This window comes from Filicampus tigris, chromosome 21, assembly GCF_054856515.1.
Source record: "Filicampus tigris isolate MCC_2025a chromosome 21, RoL_Ftig_1.0, whole genome shotgun sequence".
Classification (NCBI taxonomy): Eukaryota; Metazoa; Chordata; class Actinopteri; order Syngnathiformes; family Syngnathidae; genus Filicampus; species Filicampus tigris.
Window position 1 is genome coordinate 8695379 of NC_141237.1, and position 27615 is coordinate 8722993.

Consider the following 27615-nt stretch of genomic DNA (forward strand, 5'->3'; position numbering starts at 1 on the left):
GTTTTATGGCTGCTGGTACTTGTATGCAATAAATTACAACATTGTTGCAATAATAGCCACTCTCCATAACACTGGGGAATTTGAAAAAAAAAATCAGTTGAATTACATTTTTATAATGATTAAAACTAAAATTGACATACTGATTCCAAAATTGCAGTCTCTCTCTCTTTTTTCGAGAATGTCATGTTTTTCCTCCACAGCTTACCCTACGGATAAACAAAATTCCACTGATTATCTGTAGTAAGACTGTTGTAAGAAGAGCTGATTACAATTGGACTCCTCTACAGCTATATGGCTATGGTGAGACAGTGCGGTGAGAGGTGTCTCCCAGCAGGTAAGTATTATCGATCTGCTAAACAGAAAGCTAGCATAGTAAGAATTAATAGACTTTTCTCTTAACCTTGTAACCATGGGTATACCGTTATAAGTTCTGTTTCATTTTAGGCTGCTTTTTTAAATTTTTCAAAGCTTGTAACTATTCCATCTTAGTGTTTTATTTACATACATACACATTAAGATGGAGCATAATTCACACTCACATTCACATCTATGGGCAATTTAGTGTGTTCAACAAACCTAATATGGAATGAGGGAGGAAGCTGTAACACCAGGAGAGAATATGCACACTCCATGCATGAGGGCCTGAGTCGACTGTGAGGCAGATGTGCCAACCACTGTTCCATCTTGCTACCTGAAAATAAAGTGTAAATGAGTGTGTTGTGTGTTTAATGAAGTGCTAAAGATTAGAGTTGTGAACAAACCATGACAAAAAAAAAAAAAAAATCCCCACAGACAAACAGCAGAGCTCCTGACTCACTCGAAGTGAGCAGTGCTGTCGACATTGGAGTCCAGTGATGTCATAATGATGTCAATGCCCCTAATTGTAAGTTCCACAACCCTGGCGCTGCCGCTGACTGTGGTAATATTTTAGTCAGAGTGAAGACGCGGGAAGAGACGCACTCTCTTGAAAATCCTGGGAGGAGAAAAGTATGGCTGTAACTGGGGATGAAACAGAAACAGGTATGTTTCTTTAATTATTCTACTGCACTAAAACAGTAGCCTTTTTTTTGTTCATCCAATACTTGAGTTTTAGCAGTGTTTTAGCAAGTGAAACTTGGAAAACAAGAACAAACAACAATACATGCACCTTAAAATACTGTATTGTAATATATTTTACAATACAATTAATATTTCCCACAATTAGGCTTGCATTTTGACAGTCGGCTTTTTACACTCTCTCTCTCCCTCAGTGAAATGCTTCACTGCTCTGCCCACGCAAAGCAAATAGCAGCAGTCGCTGACGTCACCGCTGTTCCTGGTAAAGGTCTCCACAGTATGCAATGCAGCGAGTAAGATGTAGACTGACGTCAGTAGCCAGCCTTGGTGTGATTCTTTTGAGTTCCTTTTGAATACCAGCGTATATCGGAATTAATCACCCATGTATTGCATGTGATGTGCGAAATAGTTCTGCCATGGAAACAATGAATAGAAGGAAATGTACATTGATACAAGGGCCCTATCCCAAGGTGAACTCCACTCATGATGCTGACTGAGACTTGATGTAGGGTTCTACTTTTTTTAGAGATGCAACAGAAAAACAAAACAAAGTGTGGGGTTCAAGAAACGAAACAGCAGGGTGGGCGAGGGTGTGGCGCGTCTGCTTCACGGCTTTGTGATTCTAATCTCTCCCTGAGACCTCCTGCATGCTGCTGAGCATGTCCTCCATCATCTTGCATGGGGTTAGCCTGGCGGGTAAAGTCCACACTTGTTCTGTTTATGCAGGCTCCACAGGTGAGCTCACTGGTACCAGCTCCATTCTGTCGCTGGCTGTGGCAGAGACCAGCAGTCACATCCCCCAGAAGCCTTTCGAGGATGTGTCACAGAAGAGGGAACAGCGCTTGATGAAGAATAGGTATTAATCTGATGCTAAGCACCCTGTTAGAACAGTAGTAGTGCAAAAAGTATCAAAAGTTTCTCTCTATTCCAGACTTAAAGTGGAAGTCAACCCCAACATTTTCTTTACAAGAATATGTTCTATGCAGGCCGACTTGTATAAACACAACATTCGGATTAATATTGTGTTTGTGGAATATGACTTAAGCAGTAAAATCCAGCCGTTTTCCCCATCTCTGCTGTCGACAGAAAATGACATCAGAGCAGCTAAGGTGCTCAGGTAACGACCAATCACGGCTCAGCTTCAGAAAACAGGTGAGCCGTGATTGGTTGTTACCGGAGCCTTGAGCAGTTGTGATGTGATTTTCAGTCGACACAAGTGACAAAATGGCCAGAGAGGGTTAAAAATGGGTGGATTAACTCTTATTCAACAAACGCAATATTAATCAGAATGACGTGTTTAGAATAGTGAAGGTGCATAGAACATATTATTGAAAATCATTTTGGGGGGTTGACTTCAACTTTATTGCAAGCAAAGTGTTATTCTTAACTCATGTAACTGTAAGAAAGCATTGTATTGCCTCTGGTTCTGGCGTAACCCTGATTAATGGCTTGAATGAATTATCTGTTGTCTTTGTGCGACTCTTGCAGGGAAGCTGCCCGGGAGTGTCGACGAAAGAAGAAAGAATATGTTAAATGCCTAGAAAATCGTGTGTTGGTGCTTGAAAATCAAAACAAGACTCTGATCGAGGAGCTTAGAGCCATGAAAGACATCTACCGGCACAAAGCGGAGTGATCTTTTTCATTTGGAAGATGGAAAAAAGAGAAAGGACAAACAGCCGCAATACCCACTGTAAAACACTCGTGCCAAACAAGCCCCCAAATCACTGCTGTTACACATTTTTTCAGTGTTTCACATAATTTCAGTGTTTCTCTCACGCACCTTTCAGCAAACACAGCATGCTAGTTCAAGTCAATCTTCAAGATCATTATTCAATGGAGCTTATTCAGATGTCTTTTTTTTTTTTTTAAAACCAAACATCCAGTATAATTGAGGTCACCAGGCCTAAGAGCAGCAGCATCATGGGTTCATTTTGCAGCACTAATAGTCTTCTTATTCATTGCCCTGCTTATCTCCTGCGGTATTTAAACACCAGTTGTTGGTTTGTTGAGAAAAAAAAAGTGGTTTTGATATTTTGTTAACTATTAGCAAACTCAAATATCTAACAAGCGAGTAAGCTCAAATTTTACAGGGCACTCATGGCTATATGCAAATGCTATATGGACACAGTGTATTTGAATATCAAATATTAATTTATGTCATTTTTCAAATGTCTATGCTTGATTAAAATACTCCATTCTGCTGACACCAAATACATTTTTAGAATCAATGCCCCATGAGACCTGCATTTGCACACACAAAAAGTGATGCCTGATATTTATATATGTTTTTGATTACGAAATAAAAATAAAAATAAATATAGAAATAAAAAACTTTATAAACAATGTTTCACTACATTTCCCCATAAACTTAAAACTACATCAATGTTATCCATGTTAGGCAAATGTATAAAGTATAATTTTATTAAGGACATAATCATTTAAGGTAAGGTTGAAACTTTACAAGACAGTGAGGGTAAACATTAAGGGTTAACACTCCTGACCAGAGGGTAGCGCTGCTTCATAAACAGGCTATGGTTGACAATAGGGAAGAACAGTCGAAACGGAAATGTCAATGCAAGGGATTACAGTACTGTAGTTGGACCCAGAGCTCGCCTGGGAATGACCCGATGTTTGCCTACGTTAGCGCGTCCGCCATGTTGAATGTGTCCGTTATACTGTACTTATAAACTGATACACTCCAAAGTACACAAAATGAATACTTCTCAGTCACGTATTCACGCACGCACAACAACCCCCCCCCCCCCACACACACACGCACACACACGGAACGCACTGATATATTTGGGGAACTGATTGGCATAAAAACAATGTCACTTTTAGTATGATGATTAGAAGTGTTTACTCCTTATAAGTTTAGAATATACAATGGATAGGCACCAAACCGACATTGGTATTTTTTTCCAACGTTAGAATGAGAAACACTCATTCAAACAGCTGTATGTAATACTGTAACTGCGAAGATAATGGAAATTTAAAACAGAAATAATAATTATAACAATAATGATTTTATAATTAATAATAATTAAATATTTAATCAGTGTCTATAAGAACCATGTCATGAAATGTACAGTAGATGTAATATTTGGGTTTTCTGGATGATAACTGAAATTTACATTTTTGGGGTTTCCATTGCTCATTAAAATTTGGAAAACATAAATGTTGAATAGTATGAGAAATGTTATCTTATGCTAGCTAAGCAACTACTGAAAATCAGATTGATATTCTTTTGAAATGAGAAAGACTCTTTTGTTTTAATGCTGGTTTCATCGCGGGAATGAACCACAGTCAGCAATTGAGTGAAAAATCTCATTTTGACACATTCAACATGGCGGGATTGTTAACGCACATTCCGCACATAGGCTGGGTATCGGTATGTTTGATGTATATGGGGAAGAAGCAGAAGGGAAACATCCCCGATGCATATGAGAGCAACATGGTAGCGGAATAAGCCACTGATGTGCACCTATTATCGGCTACAATGTAGCGCCGATGTCGAGACAAATATTTGCCGAACGAGCAAATGTGTCATGTGTTGCTCCTCTCTTGGTCGCAAGAGCGTAAAAAAATGATTTGGTGAGGAAAAAAAAAGAAAGAAGGAGGGGACGCTCAGACTGGAATAACAAGACGAAGGGAGTCGTCTGAAGAGAAAGATAAGTGTATTACATGGAGGCACATAATCTGCCCTCGCCTGAAGGTTTAGAAAGGGCTCGGGGCTGCTCGTCTCCTCTCTTATCTTAATTTAGCATTTTAGCAACATTTAAATGGATCGGAGTCATCAGATAGGCGTATCATAGGCCGATCGAGAAAGGGCGTGTAACGCGAGCGGATAACGGGGCCAGTTTGTAGTTTGTCTCTTCGGATTACCGCCCTGCCTTTTCCTCTTTCCCGTACCAAGAAGCTAAAAGTTGCGTCCTACGACTAGCATTAATTACTTAATCTGGTCATGGGGAATACACCATCCTGCTGCGTGGCGTCGAGCCCCAAACACCGACGGAACAACCACTCTAGACTAGAGCCCTATCGGCCAGAGCCGGAGCTGAGCCGGGAGGATACGGGCTGCAACCTCCAGCACATCAGCGACAGAGAAAATTTGGACGGTAAGTACATGGTAATACGGCTTCAATGATCCTTGTGAATTCCTTACATTGCAACTCGTACTTGCAACATTTGTGCAAAGGACCCACCCACTCGTTGCAGCAATAACTCCTGTAGATTTCTTCTATTGGCTCATAGCTCGGTTTAATGAGCCTTTGCTTGCAAATCAACATGAAGGTAATGCTCAGGGTTGCTTTCTCGAATAACAGTACATTGAAACCCCGTTGATTGTGGGGCAATCAAACAAACAAAACTGACAAACAAAACAAAGAAGTGGTAAACACTGCACACAAAAATCTGCTAGCTCAGTGCTAACATATAATGGCAAACATTACAGACAGGCTAAAGGAAATTAGCTAGGGTAATTATAAACCTTACAGTACAAACAGAGCACACAACAATACACACAGTCACGCTGTATGAACCTCAGTCACTGCACCTAAGTCAATAGTAAATTCCCCCTTTAAGCGAATCAGTAGAATCAACTTTTGGTCTCATAGTGACTCGATCCAGTGTGAAGTGGCACACAGCAATGCTGATTTGAGCCACTGACCATTTCTTGGCGCTCAAAAGTATCCCTCACATTTTATTGACTTGCAAGGTACTATTCTGGCAGTCAAAACGCTTGAGTTATTCTGTCCACGTTGTTGCATTTGTGAATGGAGCAAGAATTAAATCAGATGTGTGTAACAACACCATAACCAGCATATATATTACATTTTATTGGGCTGTCTGGATGCTGTAACAGTTGATCAACACCCAACTCTAGGTTTGGGGAAACCTATATTTATACAGTTATATTTGTATAAGTAAGGAGGGTACAGTAAATAGTGAAGTGAAAAAATGCAAGGAAATACAGAACACATCATCTCCTTTTCTTGCATTATGGAATGTGCAGCCTTTCGAAAAACTTTGGCGTAATTTGCAAGAACACACCCTAAGGCTGTTTTGGGCATTTTGCAGATTTATTGCACAGCGCTGATTTCCTCTCAGAGCCAGCCCAGACTTCGACCCAAAATGGGTCTTCTCTTCAATTTTGTGAGCATGTTTTTTTCAAGCTGTGCAGCAGATTGCCCAAACAAATACTGATGGCTAAAGTTAGCGCTTGCCTCTGTAGCCTCAAGGACGAGTGCAGATGAAAGTGGAAGTGTTGGAACCAGAGTTTCGGGGAAATCATGATATGTGCTTAGCGAAACAAATGTTAAAAAGGAAAAAAAAAAGAAAGAAAGCCAGTTTCTGCAGTTCGGACTGCAGACTGTCCAGCTGTCCAAAACACAGCTACTACCACACTGGAAAGATTGATTACCTGTGGTGGAAGGTAAATACCATTTACGGCTTTTCAAATCCTGTGATATTAATTTTTCATATTGTTACACCTGTTTAAAATATGGTGCTTGAATCCCTTGCTGAATCACATCTTAGCAGTGCTTACAAACATACAGCAGCCAGTCTCATTTTCCATTTTGTGGAAATAAATTAGTGACCTTCTTGTCCCCAAGCCAATTCCTTATAGACTGAGCTATGGCTGCCAAGGCCAGGGACACATTTGCACATTTTATGAGTGATGGCCTTTGAAAGATTGATATTATGGTGCTAATAGTCCATCAATCATTTTTATACCACTGGGCCCTGTAGTTGCAGGCTTGGGCCATCCCTAGAGATGCTCAAGCAGGAATGAAAGGCATGATCCAATTGGCATGTTCTAAGGCCCGCTGCATACGGAGTGACACGGCCGAAATGACTGAACCGTTGCTCAGTGCACGTGGTTCTGCCTCTAGTTTTCATCAGTGGCCGACTGTTGGCCACTAGTTTTGCAGCAATAAAAAATGTGAAATCTCAATGTTGCAGCAGCTATTTGTTTAAATATGTCGTCACTGTCCCGTGAAAAACACGTTATGTCCCATTTTGTAATATTTTTAAATGTTCACGTTTATGGGATGTCTGTAAGAAACCCCATTCACGTGAAAAAAAAATGGACCTAAGTGTTTTTCACGGGACAGAATATTGAATTGAGGAATTTTACTGTATTGCTGGTTAACTTGGTTCCTTGTCGAGTTTATTTTAAAGAACTTTGCTTCGCACTTTGTATTTTGTAGCACTTCATTTTTTATTAATATTATTCATACTTTACTACTTGTAGAATGTTCGATCTTTATTTTAACTTTATCCTGTTTGGCTCATTTGTTTTAAATTCATGATGTTGTTTTGTTGTCAGAGTTTATATTTTGAAAAGTGAATGTTAAATGAAAACATTTTGAGATGTTATCATTTATTACCATAAACATGCACACAAAAATACCAAAAATTGGTACCGTTGAGTACCGGTATCGATTCCTAGGTACCGAACCGATTCAAATGTGAAATCCCTAATTGTTAATATTTGAAAATGATTTGTTAACCAATAGCAGCGCAGAAATCAGATGGATCCAATCGTGACAGGGATTTTGGGGTTAACTCTTTGTGGTGTTTTGTACCCTTTGAGTTGCATCTTCCATTCCACATTTCAACTGTGATCTGTGTGTGTTTCTATGTGTGAGTGAATTTGTGTGCGCTGTTTCAACAAGCATGTGATGGAAAAAGAAAGTCATTCATGAAAACTGCTGACACTGGTGACGCTAGCAACATGCTCGCTCATCCCAAGTACATATTAGTAGTGGTCCTCACTGTAAATCTGCAGTCAACCTACTGGAAACCTGATTTGCCCAAGCAGTTGTCCTCTGTTTATATGTTCCCGTGGTCCCTCATTACAACTAACTCCAGGCACAATGACAAAAACAGTGACAAATTTCCTGCCTCTGCTGACAAAAATACTTTATCTCCACTTTCACAAAACCTGCATAATAGGTTGATTGGAGATTATAAATTGTCCATAGGTGTCAATGCGCGTGTGAATGACTTCCTACCAGTACAGGGTGTAGTCTTGCCGAAAGTCTGCTGGCATTAAGGCCCCAAGCACAAAATACCAAAATGAAAAAGCTAATATTTGATTGACAGGGCTTCCAAGTCAGCTGCCATTGTGGTTTTTCAACTTTATTATGTTGTTAAATTACTGTGTATAATGTCATCCAAGTCAACAAACTCCAAGTACTCCGTATTTCAAGAATATAAATGTACATGATGAAGCAGAATCATGTCTCACTGTTAGTTAAGGCTGACATCTGTAAATGTGCTTTGGCTCCCGGCGCCAACATTCCTCTCTGTCTTTATGGCGCTGAAGTTAATTTGCGGGGCGCACTCATGAACATATTGACGAGTCTTGCTAGCAGGCTAATTGAAATCTGGGCATGGATTATTTATGCCTGGTTGATGAGCCTCGGGAGTCTCCAACGTATGAGTTCCAGACAGGTTGACCTACATGTTCAATATACTATACATGGGGGAGTTGGACACAAATTTGCATTAATAAATATGCACTCATTTAGGTTTCGTTTAATATTTTGCCATTCATCAACACTGTACTGTGTATATATATATATATATATTATATAATTACACTTATTTGATCACTGTACTCTTGCTTGAAGCGTTTTCACTTTTAGTGGTTTATAGACATTGCTTTCTTAGGAATGCCGGGTTGTCAACATCTGGCAGCTGACATGACATGTACAATCACAGCCTTACACTGCCACAGCAATTGTGGGAAAACATCTGTTGCCAAAGGTCGCTTACTGTTGTTGTGAGAAGCTTAGGAACACAGTCGCAACACAACATATGCATTACATTAATCATTCTTGGTCCCTGGAAAGATGCTCTATAAATACATGTTTTATACATTTTATGAAAAGTTTATAATGTTTAAGACAGTGGAATAATGCAAACTGTGTAACTATGCCCTGGGGGAAAAACACAATACGTGCCCAGGTGAATCTGTGTGGATGAAAGTTCCTGTTTTGATTTGATACTGCCACATTTTATGGCTTTGGACATGAGATTTATGGGTTGTGGTTGCTTTTGTAACATGTGGAAGTTGTAAAAAAAAAAAAAAAACAATACCGGCACTAACTGAAAATTTCCACCAATCATGTCTTGTTAAGTTTGGAAAGGGGAGTTCCAAATACTGGCGCTTTAGTGATTTGTTGTATAATCTACTGACCTTCTATGTTTGTCCATTCAAGTATTAAGCATAAGCGTAATGAAGTCTTGAAATGCCCAATATAGGTGCTTTGGCCAAAGCATAAAAACAGTGTTCTGAAGCAAAGTAAAGTAAGCAAAATTTCGGAAGATGTCCTGACCTCCTGTTGGAATTTACTTTTCAGTGGTCTTTGGACAGTTCCTGAAAGTTTAGGGTCAGTATCTTTTTCACCTAAGGTACTGGTTGCTATGGATCTTTGACAGATGTATGTGCCACAACTAAACATGTTTTCCTCAAAACTAGCAATTTCAACCTGGCAACATTAAAATTGTTGTAGCTTTGCCAGTTTCTTAGGTATGTCCATGTATTATATGTCATTTTAAAGGGAGTTAAGTGTAGAATTAGAATATATGAATAACAGGTTTTTTTTTACCCATCTGGACCATTAAGCCAGAGCCGGTCACATATTCATATTTCATAGTGTGGATGAAGCATGTAAATGAGATTGATTATCCTCACCAGTATCCCCTCATCGTACAAGTTTTATTTATTTATTCTTTTATACTCCTCCTACACTATAATCCATCTCCGTTCTCTATCATGTCGCCTTGCAGGACACGGCTTGCGGTTTTACCCAGCTGTGGCTAGAGATAAATAAATATATATATATATACAGTATATCTTCATGGCCATTTCTGGATTCCTTGCTTGGTCGTCTTCTTTTGGGTGTTTCTAATGTGTCTGTTTGTAAAGCCAGTACACCTAACTGTTTAATCTTATTAGCCAGACCTTTAACATTATGCCATTCACTCTCCACCGGAAATCCCGACTTTTCTTCCTAATCAGAAAGGTGCCCATTAGATCAACCGCACTGCTGGTGTTTGTTGTTTCAGCAGTGCTATTATACGTGAGTGTCACTATTCTATCAGGCTCACCAACAATTAGTAGAGTGAATCAGGGGGGCGAGGCAGATTTAAAGACAGCAAAAGCCTTTGAATGTCCTGCCTCCACCATCTGAGTCGTCTCAAGCCACCGTTGCCTAGTTACAGCAAGAAGATGTGGGGATGAGAGGGGAGTGAAAGAAGGAGGGCGGGTTTGTGACTCTGTTGGGTGCAGAGCAAATGACTATCCTCTACTTGCCATGGAGTCTTCAACCCCTACACATTCTTAGCAGTGAGCCTTCTGTCATCCCCCCATGCAGTAAACATGCATGCTTTCATTTTTAGCAACCATTAGAGCATTGTCACAGAGAAATAGGACCCGCTTCTCATCCAATACAATAGCCAAACGAATAAAACGGAAATATGTGAGATACACGCTGATACCTCTGATACACAATTTAAAAGACTTACTGACACAGTGAATATGGGTGGTTCTCCGAAAGTACGGTCCAGGAGTGTGACATGAGAGCCCAAAAATAAACTTGTTCAAAACCAGGTCAACGTGATCTTTAAATCAAACATTCCTGCAGTGTGCTCTGAATGAATAAAGATAGTTCACACTGTTAATAGTCGTGGTATATTGGAGCGCTTGGTACCTGAGCACAGAGCACTCAAGTTATTTAAAAGCAAAAAAAGAATTATTCTTACACTCGAACAGCTTCAGTACCTTCATACAAAGATATTCAGTTGAAAAACTGGTACAATGACCAATTGTACGTTGAAACTTAACTGAATCGTTACTATTATATTTCCTCTCCGGTTCCTGAAATGCAGGAAGTTGGATGCTTCAAGTTCATCCCAAGTTGGTTGTTGGGAGAATACCAGTGGGCAGTGGGAGTAGAGCACTAAAGGTCACTTACACCAGTGACTGTGAATAGTCCATTTCCTGTCCGAAATAATGCTGGCATTGATTTGCAATTTCAGTACAATGTTTCAGTGATTCGTGACTGACTTGATCCCTTTATCCCTTTCCCCAACAGTTGTGAGCATCATGAAACCTTCTTTTAGTGCTTGCTGCCTCTTCCCACACACAATAGTGTATACACACACCACCTCCTACATTGGTGTGGTTCTGTGTGCGTGTGTATATATGTATACACGCGTGCGTTTGTCCTTTGAGGCTCTTCAAGTGGCTCTCCAACATAAAAAGATGGCAGTTCAAAAGGATTTTGCACAATAGCTATTGCTTGGATGCATAACCTGCTGTGTACCCAAAGAGTCTGTGTCACCTTTGGTATATGCCTCAGCTATTGTTAGCATTATGCTAGGTTCAGACAGAACACAAAATATCGCATCGCCCCGCGTGTATTCCGTGCGTTCGGTCACAGGGAATTAGTGGGGTGTTCAAGCAGTGAAGAGGGAGGGCCTTCTCATTCTCAGACAAAAATAAATACATTAAAAATTGCTAGTCAATCTGGTGGTCGGTGGTTGTGCTCCCTTTTTCACCATTTTATCAGCTTTTTATTCTCGTGTGCACCCGACACTTCCTCATCACCTTCCGACCTTCGAGTGCGTCTAACCTTTCCTGTTGCACTGACATCATCCGAGAAACCAGGAAGCTGTGTACAATGCATTGGTTGCACACTGTTTGACTGTTGTTGGGTGTTTTCCACAACCTTTGGGAATTGGATGAAGTCCATACCTTCATTGTTTCGCACTGTGCTTGGATTGAGCTGGTAGCAGATATGAACTCTCAATGCTTGACTTGGACTGAAACATATTTACAAGAAACCCTTTTGAATCCTTTAGCAATTTTAATGTGAAGAATGCTTTGAAATAAAGGCCAGACTGATGTTTTGTCTTCTATTTTCAGATCTGCCGATGGAGTATAATCCCTCTGACCATCCTCGAGCCAGCACCATCTTCCTTAGCAAGTCCCAGACCGATGGTGAGTTTTGCTCCATGAGAGACACACATTTACTTTGAAACATTCCATAAACGTTTTGTCTCTACTTTATTTCTAATCATGCTGTCCTTTTGGCTAACTAGTACCCGCTAGGATCATTTTATTTTAATGTGTTTGAGGACAATGCACAATCAACTGAGGAAAAAGGCATCCGTGTTTGCACGGTGTCTCTTACGTCTTACTCCCCCCCCTCCTCCGTGCGTAACTGCTCATCCCTCCCCTCTCTGCTTGCCGAGAAGGGGAATTAACTTCAAAGAGGCGGCTCATTTACTCAACTCTGCAAGCACGAAATCACGCACACACACATATAGATATATTTATATATTGTTGTACAATTTGAGGTACAGTAAGGAATCAGACAAAAGTACACTTTCATCTACCCATACATTCCCAGCAATAGTCATCACATTTTTTCCCCTACAATGAAGCGTTTTGATCATCTTCAATAGCCACGGTTAGTGGCAGAAATAGCCCCTGAAATGTGATGGAGTTCCTTTTAGACTAAATGCAGTAGAGACGTAATCTGCTTAATGCGATTATAAAAGGCTTAATATTGTTCCATTTGCGCACGCTGTAGAAGAGCTTGTTTGCCTGAAGAATTTGAAGTCTCATTTGATGCAATGCTCTTTTATTGGCCTCAACAATTTTTTGTCTCAAATTCTCCTGCTTTCTAACATAATTTCAAATAAGAAAAAATGGGGTGAGAAAGGCCTGAAAACAAGAGGCCTTGATCTTAACTCACTTAAAAATGTAATGCTAACCTTTCTCACTGACATTTGGTGAATGTTACGATATGGCGACAACTTGGGCTTTTGTTTTTACAGTTGCTGTGCACAACAAGCGAGGTAAGGGCGCGACTGTGTCTGTTTACAAACGACAGGTAGCGTCGTGCTCACTGTGCTTCACTTGTCGCCAGTCGCACTTTGTGCTCGTAATGCAACATGTCGCTGTTTTTTTTTGTTCTTGCTTTGCAGTATATATGAGTGTCTGTGGTTTGTAACTGTGTGCATGTTTGGTCTTTGAGATGTTCTCTTGTGCAGAGATAGCACAATAATATGTTTTGGTCATTAAAGTGATCATTTTTAATTTCTTCCTTGAGTTTATTGCACTTAATAATGCCCTTGCTACTGATTCAGACTCTTAAGAATAACCCTTGTGACTTGTTTTAGGTTCAGAAAACTTATTGCTTTTGAAATACTGTACTGCTCTTTTTGTGCACGAAAAATCTCGAGGAATAAAAGTAAAGAAGATGCAATGTTGATGATATAGGCTTGTCTCATTGCATCCAACAGATTGCACTCATATCATTCCAATACTGCAGCCTAGCCTCTAGGAAGCATACTTGCATTGTGCTCTATTTAGGTAAATCTATCTTGCTTTTCAACTATTAATTAGGTTGTCGTGGTGGTGACTAAATACTGTGCCAGAATTTGTTTGAAAAAAAAAGAGAGAGGCTCAAGAAACCCTGGATCAATGCTGACACCTGTCGGCTAGAGTGTGCTACTGTTGTGATATGTGAACTTGTTCCATATTTTTCCTTTCAGTTCGGGAAAAGAGGAAGAGCCTTTACATCAACCACGTGAGTATAACACTTTGAGGCAAAATGTGTTTGTTTAATTGTTCACTCAAAAGTGGATCATGACTTTTCTTTAAAAAAAATAATGAAATGAGCAGTTTGTGTGCAAACAGTACGGTAATTGCTGTCTCTTATTCGTTTTTGCAAGTTCACACACATTTCGGAGAACAAGGTAAAAAAAAGTCTAAAGCAATATCCACTGTTGTGTCTCCATTATTCAAACGACACATCTTCAGTGTTACGTATTCTTTGTTCATGTAAACTGACAACAATTCCGTGTCATCGCATTGCTGTATGGGCTGGTTGTTCCATCGATAATTCCATCGCTTCTAAATTATATTTTCAAATCCTCCACATCTTATCTCATATTTTGACTGGTCCAAAAAGACAAAACTGGAGACCTTGCTCTTTTACTTTTGTGCATCCACTCCAGCATCATTCAGGCCCAGTGAGAAGGAAGTACAGCTCATGTTCGACCATATTCCTTGACGACAGCACTGTCAGTCAACCCAACCTCAAATACACCATTAAATGGTAATTACATTTTCTTTCTTTTCTTTTTTCCCCCCACACTCCATTATATGTACATTGTGCATTTAATACCTTCACCTGTCAGTTAATGATCTTTTGTTTTGTCTTTTACCAGTGTAGCCCTTGCAATATTCTATCACATAAGGAACAGGTAAGAAAATAATTGCATCTACCCGTCATTTTGTCTCTTTTGTTTAAAAGTCCGGTCAGTGTACAATTTTGAATCAAATCAGTACCAAAGCTAAGAAGGGAAAAGTAAAAAAAAAAAAAAAATGTGGAACTTGCAAATGCTCTCTTCTTTTCTGATTATAACTGGAAATTGTGGGCATTCCGCAATAAGCAGTCCAGCTAAATGGTCCATTCATTCATTATTGAAGTGGTCGTATCCCAGGCAAGCGTTTAATGCAGTTTCTTGCTTTCCTTGCTGTTTGTTACTCCAGAGACATCGACGGGAGAATGTTGTTAGACATATTCGATGAGAAGCTGCATCCGTTGTCGGTAAGACAGTGATGACATGTCGTATATTTGTATTGCTGTGAAAGCTGTTAAATGGTGAATTTGGTGCCATTTCAACTCCACAGATTTTTAACAGAAAATTGACCTTTTGCTGTTTGTTTACAAAACATTGGGGGAAAAAAAAATGCGTCTGTCATACTGATTTGTTTTCACGGCACAGCATTACTTCAAGCAAATATTGTTTACCTAACCACTCTGCCTGTTGCCCTGTGCATTCTATCACCATTGCAGAAGTCTGAAGTTCCTCCTGACTACGATAAGCACGACCCTGAGCAAAAGCAGATTTATCGTTTCGTAAGGACGCTGTTCAGCGCTGCGCAGCTCACAGCCGAATGTGCCATTGTCACATTGGTAAGTGCACGTGCTGTAAACCTTCTGCTATTATATTTATTTATTTATTTCAATATACTGTGTCCTGTTGTTTTTCTTTCCAACGGACATATTATGGAAAACGGTATTTAAAGACGATGCAATAATCAATATTTATCTTTGTCAAAAGGTGTATTTGGAGAGGCTGCTGACCTATGCTGAGATTGACATTTGCCCTGCCAACTGGAAGCGTATTGTTTTAGGAGCCATCCTTCTGGCATCCAAAGTTTGGGATGACCAGGCGGTGTGGAATGTCGACTACTGCCAAATTCTCAAGGATATCACTGTGGAGGACATGTGAGTTATATGAAAACATTGCACGACATATTTTGGGGATTTTATTTTGAAAGTGGCACTCAAATTGCCTTACCGTAATTCCTAGTTGTATATTGGAAATCTAAAGTGCGGGGCTGGCTTGACTTCAAGTTTTGAAATGGTTGTTGGCCTGGCCGCCATTGCGCTCTCAGCACAAACGTACAAATGCTTACTGAACTGAGACATGATGCCGATCAAATAAAGATTGGAAAATACCCAGAGGAAAGCAAGAAAAGCACCATGAGGACCAGAACATATGCTGATCTTTATTCCATATAGGACTTTATTGGAAGGCATCTTGTCTGTGTGTATTCTGAGATGGAACACAAATACCCTAACATGTTACTGCTGCTTGACCTCTAACCCCTGCTGTATTCATGCTCGTCTCCACCGTTACTTCTGTGATCCTGTCCTTGGCTTCAGAAATCCCTCAGCCATGACTGTAATCCACCTGTTTGGGCAGTCCGCCTGAGAGATGAGCCACACATGCGTGTGTGCATCCGAGCATAAGAGTGACTTGAGCATTTCAGCCCAGATTTCCTTGGGAGATCCATTTCCAATCCCCAAAGGCCCTAATAGACAGAGACAACCGGATACACCCTCACCTGGCCTTGTAAAATAAATACACATCGACCAGAATAGCAGGATGATTGCCACAGTTCGAATTGTTTGGCAGAGTTTGGTTGCCAGTGAGGCTAAATTTAGCCTGTGTGTTGCTGTACAAAGCAAACAAAGTACCTGAAAAATAGAACTGAAATGCATCTGACAATATAACTTAAATGGACGGAACCGAAGAGAAGCAAATGGACGTGGTTCTTTCGAGTCAATTAACAGTTTAGTCCTGTATGTTTTCAACTCCCGGATTGTTTTTTTTCCAAACAAGGAATGAGTTGGAGCGGCAGTTTCTGGAGCTGCTGCAATTCAACATCAACGTGCCGTCCAGTGTCTACGCGAAGTATTACTTTGACCTGCGTTCCCTGGCGGAGGCGAACAACCTCAGCTTTCCTCTCGAGGCTCTCAGCAGAGACAAGGCCCAGAAACTTGAGGTGAGCATGGCCGCTCATGATTTGCTAGGATACGGTTTGACGTGCGTTTCTTAGACTGAGTGAGGATACCTGCCTCGTTTTTCCACCTCCAGGCTATATCCAGGTTGTGCGATGACAAATACAAGGACCTGAAGAAGCTAGCGAAGAAGCGGTCCGTGAGCGCAGACAACCTGTCGGTTGTGCGGTGGTGTCCGGCCATCATTTCCTAACGATGGCCACCGGCAGCGGCGAGAAAGCGGAACCTGTCTGGTTAGCAGGCAAACTAGCTGTCCTGTGGATACGTGGGTGTGTCTGCCTGATGAGACACACAAACACAATCTGGCACTTTTACAAAGCAAGATTGCACCTCTCTAGTTGTTGTAAATAACACTGCACTGAGCGGAACCGAACTGAAGTGTGCGAGTGCAACAAAGTGAAGAAGTGCAGAAGTTACGTTGAAATGTGACGTGAGACCATTGACGTCGGAAGGGAAATGACAAGATCAAGTGGCAGCCCGGCTACATTCCTGTCATTTTAAATCTCTTCCTTGGCTTATTTCTAAGAGCTCATAGATAGTTTTAAATTCTCAATCTCTTCCACTTTCCAGTGTTTTGTTTCTTATATGTTTCTGCTCATTCCCATTTCACTACACAGCTCTGTCTACATTCCGTTCTGCATATCAGCACCTCTGTATTGATTTCCGTATTTTACACAGTGTTGATTTAGCTAACAGCCTTACGCCTGGCATTCCTGCTTTGTGAGCCAATAGTGTCAAAGAAAATTAGTGTGAAACTTCCATTTGACACTTGGACAGGACTGGTGAACTTAAAGCTTCTTCTGAGTCCAACTCAGACATTGACTTCAAGCAATATTCATGCATTGCCTCATTGTTGCAATCAGGTAGAATGAAGCTTGCATACTTGAGGGGCGGGGGAGGGGACTCTGGCATCCACTTCTCAGCCCGGGATGTACTTCAAAGGTCACGTTGTACTTTCTTCACTGCCATTGTCCTGACCTGTGGTGCCTGTAAGAACCAACTTCAACCCCTTACCACCGATGAAATGAACAAGTAACTAACAAATAACTTTTTATCCCCACTACATTTTGTATGGTTCTTCCTGTTAATTACTAAACAGCACAAGTGAGCACTCTGTATTCAGAAGCTACTAAAAACATGACTCTTCAGGGTAGTTTTGTGTTCTGGAGACGAGCTGAATGACATTATTATATGTGATACTTATCTAACACTGTTCACACACAGATTGTATACGTTTTGCTAAATTGTCTCTGTATAGTGTACATAACCGTGCCAGTGGGCAACATATGCGGTTGTACTGTTAGAATATTTATATTAGATCCGTTTCTACTGTACATGAGGTGGACAGCAATTGTGACAAATCATTCAAAGAATCTGAGGTATAAAGATTTCAATGGGAGCTACCTTCAAGGACTTTTGTCTTCTTTCTTATTACACTGTTTCTACGGTACCGTCATGTAAATTACGTGGTATATAGGGCAATACAATTAAGGTGCACAGTAAATGATTTGTTCCTACTTTTGAAGACCAATTCTGGGATCATATTTTATTTAAATGAAGAAACTCATTATGCTTCACTGCGTAGCATTGTATGGTGTATGGAATGTATATAAAAAATATATTTAGTTATAAAAACAGCAATATGAGATGATGTTAGCAGTAACTTTTGTTTTTTTCCCGACTACAATTTTTCAGTAACAACTTATAATGTGAATTACTTTGAGATTTGCTTGGCACATAGTAAGAATAATGACCTGCATATTTTTTGTTCCGCAGACTTTCTTGCTAAAAATTCACACAAATGTGGACAAAACATGTCTGATTAAAATTCATTGTATAATTTTACATAGAGTTTGTCGAGGAAATTGGAATTGTGGTAATAACAACATGGTTTTGTTTTGTTGACTTATGTTTAATAAAAACGTCTGAGCAATGTCAACAATATTTTTATGAAGGATAGATAGAGCCAACCTCTAGACCATGTGTCAAACTCAAGTTCCTCGGGGCAGATCCGGCCCGCTAAAGCAAATTATGTGAATCAACTAAATGCTTCTTGCAAAACTAACAAAATTGCATATTGACTTGAATTATTATTTGCTGCTGCAACAAAAGGTTTGCACTTTTTATGCTTTTCCTACTTTGAACATGGCCGGAATTCAGTTTGAATTTAGAACTTGTAACCCTGGAGGTCCGATGCCTTCCTGTAAGGACGTCCTGCCGCCCCAAAATATCTTTGCAATGCCATGCAGGACAGCGACGTGCCTTTGCAAGCGTGTTAAGAATAGATCCACAATGGGGCTTGCTCCCGTCTTCTGTTGTCTCAGGACTGCCAGTTGTCTGCAGGGGACTCAGGGAGAGGGAGTACGGGAGCATTTTCATGGGGTTCCTCTTCCGTTAGTTTTAGGAAACTCGTAATGGGCCATGCTGGATTTTAGCTACCAAAGTTTTGACTAAGTTCCACCTGCGGTTGGAACTGTCCAATCAAGTGTAAGTGAATTTGCTGCAGGTCTAAGAGAAAGCAAAATGCTGAGGCACTGCGAGGAGACTTTAGCCAGAAACCTAAACTTGGAATGCCGAAAGGTTTTGGATGACTGAGCGAAGTGAACATGGCGGGATCCAGTCCATCAGAAATCATCTTTATCTCTATCAATCAAAACATCACCTTGATCGGTGAGTTGATGTTGATTTTGAATTTTGCAGTTCAGCGCACTTCTAATCCTGCAATGTTTTCAATTCAGGAAAAGTGTGGCTGGTGGTGATGATCTTTCTGCGCGTCTTCATCCTCCTTCTCGCCGGTTACCCTCTCTACCAGGACGAACAGGAGCGATTTGTGTGCAACACCATTCAGCCAGGCTGTGCCAACGTGTGCTATGATATATTTTCACCGATATCCCTTTTCCGCTTCTGGCTCGTGCAACTTGTCACCTTAAGTCTGCCCTACATCATCTTTACGATCTATGTGATCCATAAGGTGTCAAATGGCCTCACTGTAACCGGGAGCTCCTTCGGTCCAGGTGAAACTGTACAACCGTACAAGATCCAGCAAGGACTGTCCATCAAGACCTCAGGGGGAAAAAAATCTCCAGGATTAGAGCGAGGGTTGATCCGTTGCTTCACCGGTGCATACATATTTCAGTTGATGTTCCGGACTTTGCTGGAGGCAGGATTTGGGGTGGCACACTACTATATGTTTGGTTTCTACATCCCAAAGAGGTTTCTTTGCCAGCACCCTCCATGCACCACCCAGGTGGACTGCTATATCTCCAGACCCACTGAGAAGACGGTGATGCTCAACTTTATGCTTGGCGTGTCCGCCCTGTCCCTTTTTCTAAATGCTGTGGATTTCATTTCTGCTATTAAGCGCTCCGTGAGGCAGAAGAGTCAAAAAAAGTTGATGGAGCGCATTTATGAGGACAAGCACAATTTCCCGGGGACTCCCGATGCAAATTCTTCCTTGGGTTGTCAAGCTCTGGAAACGGAAGTCGGTCCAAGAGGGAGTTTCCGGAAGAGGCAAGGCAGCAGGAGGTCACTCGGAATAATTCAGGATGCAGCCTCTGCCCCTCGCCCTTTGGAACCTCTGGGCTGCGACGCCGATGGAAACAACGGCTACTCTCCTTCCCAAGAGGAGGCTCTTGAGAAGGAAGGTGACGAGCTGGCTCTCTGTCCCTTAGAGCCGACGGGCACGCCCAAAGCCATTTGTGTTAGTAAACGCAGCAGGCTCAAACCTCCGCCACCCCCCAGGCGGGACCTTGCGCTTCACCCTGCGGTGTCACCGAGACCCAAGAGAGATGAGCCCATAGCAACAGGCGCCTGTGTGAAGAGGATTGGTCAGTACACTTTAGTGGAGCTAGGCAGCGGTACAGAACTATCTAACGATGAAGGTCAGGAGAAAAGATCCCAGTGGGTGTGACTTTTTTTTTTTTTTTTGGTCATGCAAGATGAGACCAAAGCAAATAAGATGTGAGAGCAACTTGAGATCCGGCTTTAGATAGTGGCAACAACTGTTGGATCCGTCGCCGTTCTACCTCGTTGTACGTCACTCGTGCTTCTAATCACCACTCTGCCAGCAGATCGGGTTGCCTTCTCTTTGGGGCTTGTGTTTTATACCCTTTGATGCAAAGAAACAATATCTTGTGTCAAGAATAACTCCCCCAAGTCGCGGAAGGGAAGATGTGCGAGCCTTAAGCCTCGTTGGGTGGGGCGCACTTCGACTTTGAGCTAATCTAAAAGTACAGCTCACCTGTTTCCACCACTCCCGAGCACACTAGCTTTAAAGAGGCCATGACCCATCCACCATAAGGCGCCTCTTGTCCTCGAGGTCAAAGTTCATGTCAGGAGCCTTTGCGCCCATCGTTGGTTGGGTCATGCCCTTTGTCACTGAACTAATTAAATTCGTAAGTCAAGGGACCACTGTATCATGCTAAGGTTCTGTCATCAATTAGAGTAAGCGTAGCACAAGTTGAAGGACATCACAATCACAAAGTAGCTAATATGAACCCCCATAAATTTCAGTATTTATGGAGACAGCTTGTCACTCTATTTCAGGGCCAAGCAAGCTTTAGAGGAGCAACATTACTAGAAATAGAGCCCAGCAAAAGGACCACTATTGCCCGTTGCCCTGTGGGATGTCTCCTTGGGTTTCACTTTGATCAAAGCACAGATTTTTAGGGTCAAACCCCCGCAGTCTCACAGAATACTAACAGTCAACGCATCTGAAGTGAGCAGAGTGTTTGACAGCCTCGTCTGCTTCATGCCGACGTGGGTGGAGGCTCCCGTAGTAAATCAGTTGCTCGCACGCGTTTCATTCAGCCCGGAGAGTCGTCTTTGTGTAAGGTGATATCTCCTGGTCTTTGTTTCTTGTGGTCCCTTTTGGAAGGTGATAACAAAAAAGCTCCGGGCCTCCTGGATCTCACCTATCTTCACAATGCTTGGCCCTTTCAGGACGGGAGAGACCACGGGGTGTTTTCTTCACATCACCGCGGGCGGGGCTATGCCGCTCCTTCTTGTGTCGAGAGTCGAGACCACAAGCTTCATGGGATGTCACTTTCATTTTCCAGAAGCAAACGTCAGCATCGGTTTTATCATTACAAGCTCATATCAGCTATTGTACTCACCAATAGGCATATTCTGTTCTGGGGATTCACCAAAACACCTGTTGTCATTTTTGCTGTTCAGCTACTTGTTAGTGAACGGAAACATTGAACAGTTGGCACGATCAAAAACCGGTTATTTATAACTCACATAATCATAATTTTATTGCTGCTGCTGAAGGGGAAAAAACTGTCTGCTTAACCTGGTGGTGAATTTCCTCTCTTGCACAAGTCAGCCCTGAACAATGTCCTGCTACATTATTTTTAATAACATGTCTTAACAGGTTTTAGTCTCTTTGTTCAGTAGTACCTTCAGTGTTACACTTAGGCTCAAATGTGATGTTTTTTGTTGCACTTTAATTTTTTGGGGGGCATATATCGTATTGCAATTTCTTTTGCAGATTGTGATATTTAGCATTGTGCTGTCCTCTTGAAACACAAAATGTGAAGTCCTGAATTTTACACTTGAAATTTCATCTGCTCTTTGGTATTGTACGAACTTTTCAAAACAGTATAAACCTATGTATTGTCCTAACCATTGTTATATTTACACTTTCTTGCATTAAATCTTAACCTGGAATGTCTTTTTAAATGTCGCTCACAACATATGGCAAAGTTCATCAGTGATTAATCATTTATCCTTAATTGTAGCCCTACTTCGTAATAGTTACATGTAAAAAACATGGATCAGGGTGTTTCTGAGGGGTCTGGCATTGCTAATTCATGAATAGCAACGCAAATGAGGTCATTAAAACAAGCAGTACCAGATTAACCTGCTAAAAGGCCTTCATTGAAACCCTGCAACAAATACTACCATGCACATTCCTCATGTGGAAAACATCCACGCACGTGCGGGAATCGTTCAGGAGCAATGGCGCCCTTAAGTGGACAATTTTGTAAACTACAATTAATAAAATTGGATCATTAAATAGGAAAATCATGACACTTTGACTCATTCACATCCTCTACTTCAATGTCTTAAAATCTTTGAAGTAATTTAAATAAATCAAGGATCTACACCCATTTTTAACAAGTAGATTTACTCATTCATTGTAACGTTTGTTTTTATACATGTATATTTTAATCTCATGCTCTCTAATCATAATCTACAATTCCAGGATCACCTATTTGGGAAACCTCTTGGGTCAGTCAATCTGTGACATTGTCTATGTGTAAATTAGCGATTGTGGGATTTGCGCAAGCAGCGGGTGTGTCTTATTAGGACCACTAAACCTTGTACGAATAGCTGGACAACATCCAAAGAAGACAAAGTCAAGTGAGGACCTTGAACAATTAGTGTTTTTACCAGATGCCTTTATGCTGTTTGACGTGCCAAAAAAAGTCAGCTTCTTAGCATTGCGAGTTTGCAAATTTATGCTCTTTGTATCTCTTTTAAAGTTAAAAAAGATAGAGAAATAAAGGCCTCAATTTAAAAAAAAAAAGTTTCAGTGACACCCCTTGACTGCCATGCAGTCCAAAAAAACCCATAAACACTCTTTATTTTTCCAACATCTGGCATTTCAAATAGTCAACTGGGAATTGCCTGAGCTTTGAGGTCAGCAAGTTCCAACATTAATCTGGAAAGGTCAACCAGCTCAGAGGTCGCTGATATGTGTTTGATTTAGTGTAAGAATACACCCACGGAAACTGTGGATTTGACGTACTCTGCGCTCAAATGTAACCCGAACTCCCACGTTTTAAAACCAAATGTCGAGTCGTATTAATTTGACATTACATGGCATTTTCGTTTGAAATTTTGCTCAGTAAAACTATCATAACACCCAAACCGATGCACTCTGCAAATGTCGACTGCTCTGTTAATTTGTTAGGCTTTTGCTGCAAATTTTAAATGACCTGCTGCCACCATTACGTACTAAATCTGGTTTGTGTGATACGCTTCACCTCAGAGGCATTCCTGGAACTTTCCCTTGTAAACTGCTCCGACAAGGCATGTCAAACCAGTATAGGAAGCCCAGTTTCTTGATAATCACAGTGTACGTGCAACTTCAAGACCGCGCATGCTTCCGCGGTGGACACATGATTTATGGCAGTGAGTGAACTACAGTATTTGCAAATGAATGTCAAGTTGAATGGCAGAATTAAAGCTGTACAAAAGATCTTTGACCACTAGGTGGTGCTAGTAGCTGGGGCTTTACTTGGCTGGGATGTTGGAGGTAAAGGCAGGAATAAACAACGTGCAAGGTGGATGGAAAATGTGACAACTATTTAGTGGAAGCATAAATGTTGCAACTTAAGATTTCAGTTCAGTTCATATTGTGCATACATATAGTGCAGTATATCATTTTTTTTGTTTTTTTTTGTTGTACGTTGAATGTTATTTTTCCACCCCAGAAAAGCTGTCCCTACAAAGCACATTGTCACTACTGACTAGCTCATCAAATGAATTTCTAAACTGTTAATGTATAACGTCCTATAAAAGCCTGAAGGCTTAATTAAGACCACAACAAGATACATTTGTTGCAAAAAGACCTCAATTAGACACTCCTAAGATGTGAGATCATGTGAACAGACCACCTGTGGCTCTTTCTTTGCAATTTCACAATCATTCATGTCAAGGCCCCTGCACTCGCTGACACAGCTTGAGCCCGATGGAGAGATGTTTCAATTCAGGCCCACAGAAAAAGACGAGGGAAAAAACACACACACAAGATCCAAGGGCACTGGCAGGTTTCAGTCCTGACGATCGCCCAAGAAGCACGGGATCCAAAATGCTCTTTCAATTGTAGAATGCCCATCAAAGCCTCCAAATGGGGACGTTTAGGGGAACCTTGGCACATCAGACGGACACTCCTAACACACACCACCTTTATCCGGCGCTGTTAGAAAAGAAAGATCAAAGTTTGTGAAGATGAAAAGGGTCCGTTCCCTGCATTTATACTGCATTCAGGCGGTCCCCCTTTTTACAAAATTAAGAAAGCAGGCTTCTGCAGGCATGTGAAGAGGACTTGAACAATTATGGAGATGCTCCAACTCAACCCCTGCCTCTAATTACCACTTTCTGACGGTTAAAAGGGCTTCCTCTTTAGCCGGAGACCCTGAAAAGCTGTCGTCCTTAAAAAAGATGACCGCAAAACACGCATGCTCAGCAAGACACACACGTACACACACAAAAAAAAAAATTAAGGTAATTCGCTTTAAATTTATCAAATGTTTTATTGTCAAAATAGAAGTCATATTTTTTTGCTCTCCCACAAAAAGACATCTACACTTTTTACAAATATACAATAGTTATAAACTTTTCTTTTTATAAACAAATGTACATGAGCTTTACAGTATATAAATACATTTTTGAAATTACAAAACGAATGACCCGTAAAAAAAACAAAAACAAAAAAAAAAAACACCGGGGCACTATTAAGGCTTAATTTAAACCATATTTGACATGATTGACATTTCAACATTATCTGGCACAAGATAGGTAGAAAAATGTTTCATAAAAAATGCTTTGTACGAAGTTTGTTAAGAAGTAATGCCCCCAAAATTGGAGATGAGCCTCTAATTCATACAAACAGGGAGAAATTAAACCTGTGTGAATGCCTGGACATTGTTTCAATGTTCTCCCCACAGTTTGGCGGAGGAAGGAGGGCAGCACCTCAGCAGCAGTTCATTACAATGCAAATTGCTTAAGACAGGGTGTGATGGGTTATCTCCCAAACAATTAGCAGTCCCCATAAGCTGCTTTTGTTTTGGTTTTATTCAAACCTGCGACAATGGCATCTGCTTGGGGCAAGACACCGAGCTGGCCGTACCTGACCTCCACGTCAGGCCCGTGCTCACGTCGCTGTACATGGAGCCGCTGGTAGCCTTGCTACCCCAACAGCACCTGGTGCAGAAAGTCCTCCAAGAGTCCAAAGTCTTGCCGGACCAGATCCACACTCCGGATGTGATGCCCACCAGAAGGCACATGAAGTACTTTAACATAAAGACGGCGTAGTCCGGCCTGCTGCGGTCCCTCTCGTGTAAACAGTTGGAGCAGTTGTGGGTGATTTCCCAGTTCTGCCTATTGTGCTGCTCGTAGAAGTAACACGCCACGATGATGGTGGCCGGGACCGTGTAGAGCACCGTGAAGACCCCGATTCTAATCATGAGCCTTTCCAGTTTGTCAGTCTTGGTGCCACCTTGCTTGATGACGTTGCGGATCCTGAACAGAGACACAAATCCAGCCAAAAGGAACATGGTGCCTATGAATAAATAAATCACCAGAGGGGCTAGGACAAAGCCACGCAGGTTGTCAAGGTTCTGGTTGCCCACGTAGCAGATCCCGGCCACCGAGTCCCCGTCCACGGAACTCAGAGCCAGGACCGCTATAGACTTCATACTGGGGATTAACCACGCTGCCAAATGGAAGTACTGGGAATAACTGGCGATGGCTTCATTGCCCCACTTCATCCCAGCTGCCAAGAACCAAGTCAGAGACAAGATGACCCACCAGATGGAGCTGGCCATGCCGAAGAAGTAAATAAGGAGGAAGACCACCGTGCACAGTGCCGGTCCCGTGGTCTCGTAGTGGATGTGCTCCACGTCCAAGTCCCTACTGCAGGCCACCTTCTCGTGCCCGGCGATGAGCCTGACGATGTAGCCCACGGACACGAACATGTAGCAGGCGGAGAGGAAGATGATTGGCCTCTCTGGATACTTGAAGCGCTCCATGTCTATGAGGAAGGTGGCAACTGTGGCGAAAGTGGACACGAAGCACAGCACGGACCACAATCCGATCCAGAAGGCTGTGAAAGCCCTCTCGTCGTGGGTGAAATAAGGACTGTGGCAAGGCATGGCACAATTGCTAATCTGGCCTGTTTTCACGCGGTTGAAAAGCGGGTGGCGCTCCGTGTTGACCGGCACCATCGGCTCCAAGCATTTACAACCCGCCTCACAGCCACCTGCAGCCGGCTTGTACTTCCTCGGCGGGCTGGGTCTACCTGGCTTCATTTTGGGCGGGTTGAAGCCCTTCGCCGGATGGTTGGTGGGCTTGGGGAGGACGGGCGACACGGTGGTCGAGTCTGTTCTGTTATAGTCCATGCAAAGCGTGTCGGGGTTGCCAAGCACGGGCAGCAGATCACATTTCATGCGGTCCGGCCATGGAAAGCCATACTGCCTCATGAGGGGCGCGCAGCCGGCCCGGGCTCTCTCACACACGCTCCTGCAAGGCGGCAGCGGCTTTTTGTAGTCCTCCAGACAGATCGGCGTGTACATGCTGCACAGGAAGAACTTGAGATCGGGCGAGCACTGGATCTCCACCAGAGGCCAGAACTGATGGACTTCCAGTCCCGCTTCGTCCTGCGTGTCGTGGTTGAATTGGTTGGGCATGTAGGTGTAATTGTAGCCGATACCTTTACACAGGGGCACGGCTATTTCCTGGCAGGTGATCTCCTTAGCGGTGGTACAGCTGGATCTGGGCAGGAGGGCGAGAGAGAGGAGCAGGTAAATCCCAAACAGGTCGGGCTCCATCTCTTCAAGCAGTGGCGCGTCTCGGCTCCTTTCCCTTTTTCTGATCCAAATACTGCCGTAAATCCTCCACCCCCCGCCCACAGTCCGGTCAGATTTCACGCGGCGAGCCCATCTCGCGTCTCCGTAGAGCTTGCATGGAGTTGCGAGTGGCCGGCCCGGCTGTGTTTACTTTGAATGTAGCAGGAGAAGACAAGCCTTCAGTGCGGCGAGCAGCAGCAGTCAAGATGGCTGAGAGGAGAGGAGAATCCACCGTCTTCTTCTGTCAGCGCTGTCACTATCCTTTCGCCGATCCGTTGATAAAAAGACACGAATCCTCTGCTGTCAGAAAAACGTGCGTCTTCGCCTTGTTCTTTTCCTGCAAAACGCATTCAGCGCGTTTGTTACTCCTTTATTATTGGTTCTCATGTAAATCAGCGGCGAGCAGACGAAGTGGTGGCTATATACACAAGAGGCTGGCGGGTCACGCCCCCAAACGAACTACTCCAATCACAACGCGGCGGGGGCGGGGCCGAGGTGAAGTCATTCAAGGTTGTGCTGAAATTACTTTGTTGACACTGACCACCAATAACAAGATGCTCACAACCTAATTAGATACA

The 27615-nt window shown here is 42.2% G+C and overlaps 4 protein-coding genes across 8 annotated transcripts; 3 read left to right on the forward strand and 1 right to left on the reverse strand.

Moving 5' to 3' along the window:
• Positions 1-312: 312 nt before the first annotated feature.
• Positions 313-2927, forward strand: LOC147127485 (cyclic AMP-responsive element-binding protein 1-like). 2 transcript variants are annotated; one of them, XM_086021233.1, is made up of 4 exons: positions 313-334; positions 932-1020; positions 1783-1912; positions 2545-2927. In XM_086021233.1, exons 2-4 carry the CDS (start codon positions 990-992, stop codon positions 2687-2689), a joined length of 306 nt encoding a protein of 101 aa, XP_085877359.1. In that variant the 5' UTR covers positions 313-334; positions 932-989; the 3' UTR covers positions 2690-2927. The 2 variants fall into 2 exon arrangements, with proteins under 2 accessions (XP_085877359.1, XP_085877358.1); XM_086021232.1 differs by lacking the exon at positions 313-334 and adding an exon at positions 1251-1318 and having other exon boundaries at positions 936-1020.
• A 1552-nt stretch (positions 2928-4479) lies between these two features.
• On the forward strand, positions 4480-17864 carry ccny (cyclin Y). Of its 4 annotated transcripts, XM_086021372.1 has the most exons (12): positions 4480-5174; positions 11999-12073; positions 12916-12936; positions 13636-13670; positions 13816-13839; positions 14101-14201; positions 14314-14349; positions 14639-14696; positions 14946-15065; positions 15214-15380; positions 16282-16444; positions 16537-17864. In XM_086021372.1, exons 1-12 carry the CDS (start codon positions 5021-5023, stop codon positions 16651-16653), a joined length of 1071 nt encoding a protein of 356 aa, XP_085877498.1. In that variant the 5' UTR covers positions 4480-5020; the 3' UTR covers positions 16654-17864. The 4 variants fall into 4 exon arrangements, with proteins under 4 accessions (XP_085877498.1, XP_085877500.1, XP_085877499.1 ...); XM_086021374.1 differs by lacking the exon at positions 13816-13839; XM_086021373.1 differs by lacking the exon at positions 12916-12936.
• A 1202-nt stretch (positions 17865-19066) lies between these two features.
• gjd4 (gap junction protein delta 4) lies at positions 19067-20370 on the forward strand. Its single transcript, XM_086021337.1, has 2 exons — positions 19067-19130; positions 19199-20370. The coding sequence occupies exons 1-2, from the start codon at positions 19067-19069 to the stop codon at positions 20368-20370; spliced, it is 1236 nt and encodes a 411-aa protein (XP_085877463.1).
• Positions 20371-24704: 4334 nt separating this feature from the next.
• Positions 24705-27410, reverse strand: fzd8a (frizzled class receptor 8a). Its single transcript, XM_086021473.1, has one exon. The coding sequence runs from the start codon at positions 27017-27019 to the stop codon at positions 25268-25270; it is 1752 nt and encodes a 583-aa protein (XP_085877599.1). The 5' UTR covers positions 27020-27410; the 3' UTR covers positions 24705-25267.
• Between the last annotated feature and the right edge of the window lie 205 nt (positions 27411-27615).